Here is a 9,537-nt window from a genome sequence, read left to right on the forward strand (position 1 = left end):
ATGGTTCAGTAGTTTCAATCTCAGGATATGGATCTATGTTTTTAGAAAAAATTATATACTCAATCAAGTTTCACATGTCCATAAATGCTCTGTCAACTTAGTATCCATAAGTAAAATGACAAAAGAATTAAAATGTTGTGTGATATTTGGTGAGAAGAAGGTGATCCTTCTGGACTATCACCACTAGAAGAAGATTGGTGATGGCGTTGAACAGAATGGCTTGTATACAATAATGGTGCCACAACAAAGGTCTCTTCTAGCTATCAATATTGCAGATGAAGTGAAGTTGTGGCATGATAGCATAGGACACCCATCAAATAACATGATTAAAACTATGTTTCCACACTTGCAACCTGCAGTAGAAAGCTGTGAAGCCTCCATAATGTTTAAGATGACTTGGTTGCCATTTCCAAACTTTGAAAGTGTTTCAAATTCTTGTTTTGATTTGATACACACAGATGTATGGGGACCAGCTCCCATAATTGGACATGTTGGACATAAATACTTTGTAACGTTCATTAATGATAAGTTTAGAGAAACCTGGCTCTATTTCTTGAACAAGAAAAGTGATGTTTTTGCTGTTTTTCAGAAAAAACTATCAGTTTGTGGAAACATAGTACCATAACAACATTAAATCCTTGAGGTATAATAACAGGGGTGAATATGTCAACTCAAATTTCACAATTTTATGAAGAAAAAAATTTGTGCATCAAACATCATGTAGAGGTACACCCCAACAAAATAAAGTCAACAGAAGAATAGACAAGCACTAAACATAGCTAGATCAATTATGTTTCAGATTAATATGCCTGCTGTTTTTTGGTCTGATACAATTGCCTATGCATGCTACTTGATGAATAGAACCTCAAGTAAAAATCTAGATGACAAAAGCCTATATGAAATACTGAATAACAAAACAAATTCTCTTATGCATCTAAAAGTATTTGGGTGTGTATGTTTTGTGCATTTACAAGAACAAGTTAGAAACAAACTTGAGAAATGTGCAGTGAAGTGCATATTTTTGGGGTATTCACACAATAGAAAAGGCTATAAATGTTTTGATCCAATGGCAAAAAGATATTACATTTCTAGAGATGTTAAATTTGTGGAAAATCAATGTTACTACTTAGATCCACAAATAGATGTTTTTTGTAAGGACAAGCAATTTAGAGTTCCATTATCTATTGTAAGTGAAAATGAAGAGTTATTAGGTATACTAAATCTGAATGGAAAATAGGTAGAAGAAGAAAACAGAAGTGAAAGAATAGTCAGTCCTAAAACCCAAACTGCAGCAGGACAGGAACTTGATGAACCAGTTCAGTTGAGAAGATCGTCAAGAGCTAGACATTTACCTGCAATGCTTAATGACTTTCACATGAATTATGTGAACAAACAACAGAAAATGCCATTAGTGATAGGCAAAGATCAGACAAAGACATACACCACATGTATAAAGGAACTAAACCTCGCAACTATGAAGAAGGAAGAGGCAAAAATAAATGGCGCAAAGCCATGCATGAAGAACTTGCTGCACTAGGTAAGAATACAAAACTAAGAATTAGTTCCACTCCCCTCAAAATAAGAAAGTAGTGGGCTGTAGGTGTACATACAAAGTGAAGTACAATAATGAGAGCAAGATTGAATGCTACAATGCGAGACTTGTAGCCAAAGGGTTCACACGAGTCTACGGAATAGATTATTGTGAGACATTTGCTCATGTTGCCAAGATGAATTCTTTAAGGGTGTTGTTGTTAGTGGCTGCAATAAAACGATGGAAGTGGACGTAAATAACATATTTCTCCATGGGGAGCTAGACGAAGAGATATACATGGAGCTTCCTCAAGGACTAAAGGTTAACTCCAAACAACCTTTAGCATGCAAGCTGAAAAAGTCCCCCAGGGCTTGGTACTCCAAATTGAGTTCAAAACTAGTTGGAAGAGGATCCAAAATGTGTGATATTGATAACTCAATATTTTCTGCAACTACACATAAGGGAACTTTCTAGAAATGTGAAATTTGTGGAAAATCAATGTTACTACCTAGATCCACAAATAGATCTTTTCTGTAAAGAGGAGCAATTTAGAATTCCATTATCTATTGTAACTTAAAATGAAGAGTTATTAGGTATATTAATCTAAATGAAGAATAGGCAGAAGAGAAAAAAAACAGAAAATGCTTTCAGTGATAGGCAAAGAACAGGCACATACATACACCACATGGATACAAAAACTGAACCTCACAGCTTTGAAGAAGCATGAGGCAAAGAGAAATGGAGCAAAGCCATTCATGAAAAACTTGCTGTAGTAGGTAAGAATGAAACCTAAGAATTATTTCCACTCCCTAAAAATAAGAAACTAGTGGGCTGTAAGTGGACATACAAAGTGAAGTACAATAATGAGAGCAAGATCAAATGCTACAAGGTGAGACTCGTAGCCAAAGGATTCACACAAGTCTACAGAGTAGATTATCATGAGACATTTGCTTATGTGGCCAAGATGAATTCTCTAGGGGTGTTACTGTCAGTGGCTGCAATAAAAGGATGGAAATTACACCAAATGAACGTAAAGAATGTATTTCTACATGGGGACCTAGATGAAGAGATATACATTGAGCTTCCTCAAGGACTAAAGATCAAAAACGACCTTTAGTATGCAAGCTTAAAAAGTCACTGTATGGACTATGGACTGAAACAGCCCCCCAACGCTTGGTACTCCAAACTTAGTTCAAAACTAGTTGGAAGAGGTATTCAAAATGTGTGATGCTGATAACTCAATATTTTATGCAGGTTCTAAAAAAGCATTTTGAGATAAAGGATCTACTGATCCTTAACGACTTTCTTGATATGGAAGTCTCACATCTAAAGGAAGGAATATCCGTGTGTCAGAAAAAGTATATACATGACCTTCTGAAGGAAACAAAAATGTGGAATGCGAAAGAAGTTGATACCCCAATGGAGTTAAACTCAAAGTTGTATGCTGATGAGGATGAGAACTTAACAGACAAGGGAGCTACCAAAGACTAATTAGTAATCTTATATATTTGACAGCAACCAGACCCAATATTACTCATTCTGTAAATCTGCTGAGTCAGATCATGCATTGTCCCTAACAGCCACATCTTCAAGCTGCATTGAGAATCCTAAGGTACTTAAAGAAAACATCCGGTAAGGAAATTATGTTTAAGAGGAATGACAACCTAAAGGTGCATGGGTATGATGATGCAGATTGGGCTGGAAATCCCAATTACTATAGGTCCATCACAGATTACTGTTGTTTTGTTGGGGGAAATCTAGTCCCATCGAATAGTAAAAAGCAAACCGTGGCAGCTCGATCAACTGCAGAAAGTGAGTACATATCAATGGCACTAACAGTGTGGAATTGCTATGGATTAAGTACCTTCTATCATATATGGGAGGGAAAGTTCAGCTGCTAATGGCTCTATTTTTTTATATTAAAGCAGCTATTCACATTGGGAACAACCCAGTATTCCATGGAAGAACCAAACATATCAAAGTGGACTGTCACTTCGTGAGAGAAAAGATACTATTATGAATCTTTTGTACTCAACTCGTAAGCTCTAATCAGCAGCTTGCAGATGTATTAACAAAAACGGCGACCAAAGATGTATTCCTCAGTTTGATAAATGAGTTGGGTCTCTGTAATCTAGGAAATCCAACTTGAGGGGGATCATAAAGGAACCAAAGGGACATCTAAAGTCTTTGAAGTCATAAGTGGTGTACAGTTATCCAATACAGATGTTGTATAGCTGTACTTGTAACAAACTCTCATCTACTATATATATATATATATATATATATATGTATATATATATATATATATATATATATATGTATATATATATATATATATATATATATAAGAAATAAAAGCAAATAATTAGTTCACAGCATTTACATCACTATTTATTCTTCCTTCTTTGTTATGAACTTCCCCTTTTGCTCTGTAGAACTCTGGTTTCTCACCCATTTCTGCAGGGGTGCAGATTGTGAAAGTGTTACCTTGCCCAGCCATCTTGATATTGATTAACTTGACTTGAACTTGGATTCAGTTTCAAAAGTAAAAAGGCAATGTGAAATATAAATGACTTATATGTAGACATATTCAGATATGACATATGTAGAAATATTCAGATTCCGTCAAACATCAGATACATATCTATTAGATTCGATATTAAAAAACCCATCGTATACAATATCCTCATCTTATATGACTTTTAATTAGATGGCCTCAAGGGTCTTAGTGTAGCCAATAGGGCTAGAGCCGTGTAGGAATGCAAGTCTCTAGTTCGATTTTTATAGGTGTTTTATTTTCGTGTCTTAAGGTGGTGGGACACGACATCTGAGTTGAAGAGTGCAATATGTTCATTGTTGATGTCGATGCAGCTTAGGGCCCCAGAAGTAGGGAGAATTGGGAGGAGGGGGTGAAGGGTGGCTTCAGGCTTGGTTATGAGTGGTAGGGCTAAACATCTTGTTCACCCAGACTACTAATTACATGTGGATTTCATGATTGAAGTCAACTATGTATTTGAACCGGTACTTGGGACATGAAATATAAGATTTACTATATCCAAACCATTGACATCAATCCTTATACTCAGTTAGCAATACACGTGATCTATTTTTGAATTGATATTTTATTTCCAGTCAACCTACGACCTTAATTACCTGTCAGGATTTCCAGTCAACTATGGCCATCACAGTTTATCTTTGAGTTGTGCCGACATTGATAATCATACAGTCTTCTTAGAGATGGACAAATTTTCAAAACGCCCGGAGATTCTGGTTGTAAGAGAACTTTTCGTGAGTTTCTTCTTGGAAAGTCAAACAACTATTTATTTAATCATGCCTGACTGAATTCTTTTCCATGATTTCAAAATTCCAAGTCATGTACAGTTCTTGAAAATCACAACTTATTTCTAGTATTTGAAGAAATTAATGCAGCGGACATTGTTAAGAACTAGCTGACAACTTCGAGCAAAGCTGAACAAGTTCTGACAGTTTAGTTTGGAGGCTAAAAAGGCGGACGAAAACTAACCAGCTCAAGAATATATAGGTTAATTATCTCACAGATCTGTTGATCAATCTACTACATAGGCTGACTTACTATCTAACTTGAATTTTATGTAAGTTAAAAAATTAAAGGTGATTCTAATTAATTTCCTATGATCTCTATCTATTTCAACTCCAGCTACTACAATTATTTTAGTTACGTGTTCAACAAACTTAAAAGGTCGCGACTTTTTGAGAAAAATCCAAATAAAAAGTCAAAAGTTTGAAATGTCTGACAACCCAAATTACGTGACCATATCTGAATCGGGCAAAAGCGTCAAACGCGTGAGTTGAAAGTTGAAAAGCGCAGTGCTGAAAGAGTTGAGGTCAACCCCCAGAGTTTGGCCCTTGCACTTGCTCCTGCCCTTGACTTCCTGCGATACGTTGACTATTGAGTTCCTCAACCTTTTATATATGCGAGCGCATTAATTCGTTGCTCACTGAGTTTACTGCAATCCCAATAGCGCCATTAATCCACTGATCTGTCTCCTCATTTTAACTTCTTTTTCATTCTCATTCCCCTGTTTATAGCAGAGCCTCAAGTCCTTAGTTTTATCTATTATTAATGCCTGATAGCTCCCTTTTCCTCTCCCTCGTCGCTTCCCATTGAAGGCCCGTTCAGTGCTAACTTACCCTCATCCATTCGGTTCTCCTCCATCTTCTTGCTGTTGAAAGTACCACCATCTGGTCATGGATATGGAAGCTGCAAGCTTTAATCTTTCTCTGGGGTTTAATCTCAACGCCACAACTCCTCATCGCCAACCCGACGCTGCAATGGAAGGTTTGGAAGGCTTTGATCGTCTGCCATATTTCAATTTTAAAGAGTTGGGGCGAGCCACAGAAGCCAACGAAGAGGTAAATATTATTAGTTAGCTCGTCACTGTGATGCGTACTTTGTCTCAGACTACCGAGTTTAGTATTGTTCCTTCATAAGTTTGTAACAAGAATTTTTTTAATGTGCAGGAAACGGTAGCACTAGAAGAGAAGGTAAAGAGGACGAGGCAGGAGAATGAGAGGTTGTACTGCATATTGGGGAGGATGACAGAAAGCTACAAGGAGCTGCAGTCGAAGGTGAACTCGCTCCTCAACAGCAATAGCAGTCTAACGGATGATCAGGACGATGGTGAGACGACTGCCTCGAGAAAGAGGGAAGACAGTAGTCCGCACGCGGAGAGTTCCTCCAGCGGCGAGGGGTCAATGAACAAGAGGCCGAGGGCGGACGCGTTATCGTTGCTGGCAGCTCCCACCATCGGCAACCACACCTCATACACAGTCCGCGTCAAGATTGACCCATCAGATACCAGTCTGGTGAGTAACGCCCCACCATTTAATGCCAACTGCGCTCAGGTATACAGTGCAGAAATCCAAATTAAGGGGATTCACAGTGGAGAGAATCCCCCTTCCCCTGGCCTGGAGTCATTGTTCCAGCTGGGGTCCAGGACTGTTTGAGTACCTGGGTAGGAGTACACTGTCACACACATTACTGTTTGCAGTTTAGAAAAGTAGCGCCATGAGAATCCAAATGATGACTGGACTTTCACTGGCCTACTACGCCAAACCCCTTTGGCAAGTACTCCTAAGAGCAGATTTCACAATACTTAGTAGGACCGGGTGGTAGATGACTATCTATCTGAGAAACTTCTTTTGACTGCTTGGCCTGATTAGTATATTAATCTCTTTCTATATGTCCATCTAGAGAACCTCTTTTAAAGATTCAATTAACTACCTATCCACTGGTCTTTCACTCTTCACGTTGAAGCACAAACATGTGGGTTCAGCAAGATGGTAGGACCTGCATGCTGCCACTTTAGGGTTTTAAACATTCTAGACAAGATATATATTCGAATACTTCCCTCCATGAAAATTTTTTTCAGTAGTTGGACCCCATTATTGATGGGACGCAACTTACAGTTAGTGCCTTTTTTTGGTAGAGGGGGAGGGACCGAATATATTTAATTCAATTATCAAGCCTCCCTTCCTCAACCCAGAAAATGGAACTTGCCTCAAGTTATTTTCATCAATGGAACACAAGTACGATGCTCTAGTCGCAGTCAGCTCCCCATCACCTTTTATCACGCTTTTGGGTTTTATAAGAGGAGATAGTTTAACATTCGCTTGGCTTTCACAATTGCATCCAAGTCATGTATGAACTAACCAGTGGGAGACCTGTGTGCTTGATGTGCAGGTAGTAAAAGATGGTCACCAGTGGAAGAAATATGGACAAAAGGTGACCAAGGACAACCCTTTCCCCAGGGCCTACTTTAGATGTGCCTTTGCACCTGGATGCCATGTAAAGAAGAAGGTAATTGAGATTGCTTGACCTGATCTTGGACTTGTATTGGGCCGGAGGCCAAAAAAATATACTCCATATAAATAATTGTAAACAAAGCAAAAAAAGGAGTTCAAACTTACTTATGCAGTGCATGATATCATTTGGTAGGTCCAAAGAAGCTTGGAAGACAGATCGTTATTGGTGGCCACATATGAGGGATGCCACAACCATGCTCGAACATTTGCCAACAATAATTGCAGCCCAACTTCCTCAGCCCACGGAATGCGGCCAAATGATGGATCACTCCCTTGTTCTCCTGCCACAATGAACACCTCACAACCTAGTATGGTGATGATCGATCTCTCTCACTCAAGACCTAACGCATATGGGGAGCAGTCTTTGGTGTGCGGTCAAGTGAGTGAGCTAGTAGCAAAGCATGTGGCTTCTTCTTTGGCTGAAGACCCCAACTTTACAGCTGTCTTAGTCTCTGCTCTTTCTTCTGGAGACTTCCCTAGGCACCATTAATTAGTGCCCATTTATTTGATATTAGGTATCATGAAAATGCAGAGATGTTTGCAGGATTTGTGCTTCTCTTTGTGTGTGTTTCTATCACCCCTTATTCTAGGGAGTGAAGAGAAAGCTGTAATTATCTCACAAAATTCAAATTGGAATGTGGGCTGGAGTTTTAAAGTAACTCATACATTCCCAAACCAGAAGTATGTGTATTTTGTTTTCTTCATTAAAAGACATCCACACTCTTTCTGCATACCATGCAAATACAAAACCAAATAATATGAGTCTATTATCTACCCACTATACTTCAACTCAGAAGCTTGATGTAAGCTGATCATGCTTAGCCTCCTTCCTGGAAGCCATGTGAAAAAGAAAAATACATAAGTGGTAAGTCTTATTGACTCTGTGAGCAGATTACGGCAACGATCATGCCAATCCAAGACAAACACATGATATCAACAAACAATAGATAACGCTATATTAACAGGCAATTAAGGTTGTTTCTCCTAAAGTTGTTCTAGGCTTAATTCTTAATTATCTGTTTGAACTCTTAACTTTCTTATACCAGTCTCTTTCTTAGAGTTCGCTTTATTGCCTCAAGAGAGACTCGATCTCCACTTGAGATTCCATTATTGAAGGAGTCGCTCCTTCCTGGAACTTACAAATAGTGACAATCTTATGTTCAATTCAACTCTCCAAAAATAACAAATGTAGGAGTACTAAATGGACTTGCTCATCATCCCTCACAGGCCATGCCCCTTACGGGCTTTCGTAGTAGTCACCACCCTTAGGCAGCCCTCGCGGCCAGTCACAATAGATACTTAGTTGAGGATTCTAATTATTATCTCATATTAAGCCTGATTCTCATATCATACATATGCTTTAATCTGTATCTCATACGTATTTAACAAGGAACAGATTCAAATCTAAATCTTTCTTTGTTGATACTTATTTCTAGCTTAATATAGTGTGTTAGACATACATAGCACAAGAGATGATCTTGCTTCTTCAAGTAACAATCACACTTTTAGTAAAAAGCAGACATGGCTTATCCTATACTCACAATTCAGATTCATCCATCTTCATTTATACATATTCTGTTATATCCACTCAACACAACGTCTGATTTGACAAGAAGCATATCAATTTTTAACGCATAGTTGAAATAACACGTTAAGAAAAGCTGTACACGTAAGTATCATCATTCTTCTTCTAATAACTTGAGAAAATCAGGTATATATATAAATATATTTGGCATACCAGCCACATAAGGATGCTGCTAAAACATGTAAAATCATTATTTTCCCACCTAAAACAGAAGCAATCAAATTCATATGATAAATGGGCCATTATATTTCTGCTTAAGCAAATTAACGATACCATAAGTCAAACGTTATATAACTTGTTTACACAAAAGATGTGCTGATGAATTAAGTAATTCAACATGCATTAAACAAGTCATCACATAGATTATTTACACAAAAAATATGCGTATCAAGAAGAAAATCCTAATCAATGCAGTCTTTGAGCATGGCCTCAGGAGCAATTACGTGTGTCAGCCTACCCATTAATTAATAATACATATACTTAGTCACAAATTTCACATTTTAGACAAGAATCCAAACCTGGACGGCCTCTAAATCCCTCCTTTTGGTTTGGCCATAAACTCAATCTCAATTTGATT

At 37.9% G+C, this 9,537-nt stretch overlaps 1 protein-coding gene across 1 annotated transcript; it reads left to right on the forward strand.

Moving 5' to 3' along the window:
• Nucleotides 1-5,525: 5,525 nt before the first annotated feature.
• On the forward strand, nucleotides 5,526-8,010 carry LOC116252282 (probable WRKY transcription factor 40). Its single transcript, XM_031626439.2, has 4 exons — nucleotides 5,526-5,923; nucleotides 6,032-6,376; nucleotides 7,254-7,370; nucleotides 7,509-8,010. The coding sequence occupies exons 1-4, from the start codon at nucleotides 5,759-5,761 to the stop codon at nucleotides 7,863-7,865; spliced, it is 984 nt and encodes a 327-aa protein (XP_031482299.1). The 5' UTR covers nucleotides 5,526-5,758; the 3' UTR covers nucleotides 7,866-8,010.
• Nucleotides 8,011-9,537: the final 1,527 nt, after the last annotated feature.

This window comes from Nymphaea colorata, chromosome 4 (assembly GCF_008831285.2).
Source record: "Nymphaea colorata isolate Beijing-Zhang1983 chromosome 4, ASM883128v2, whole genome shotgun sequence".
In the NCBI taxonomy this organism is placed as follows: domain Eukaryota; kingdom Viridiplantae; phylum Streptophyta; class Magnoliopsida; order Nymphaeales; family Nymphaeaceae; genus Nymphaea; species Nymphaea colorata.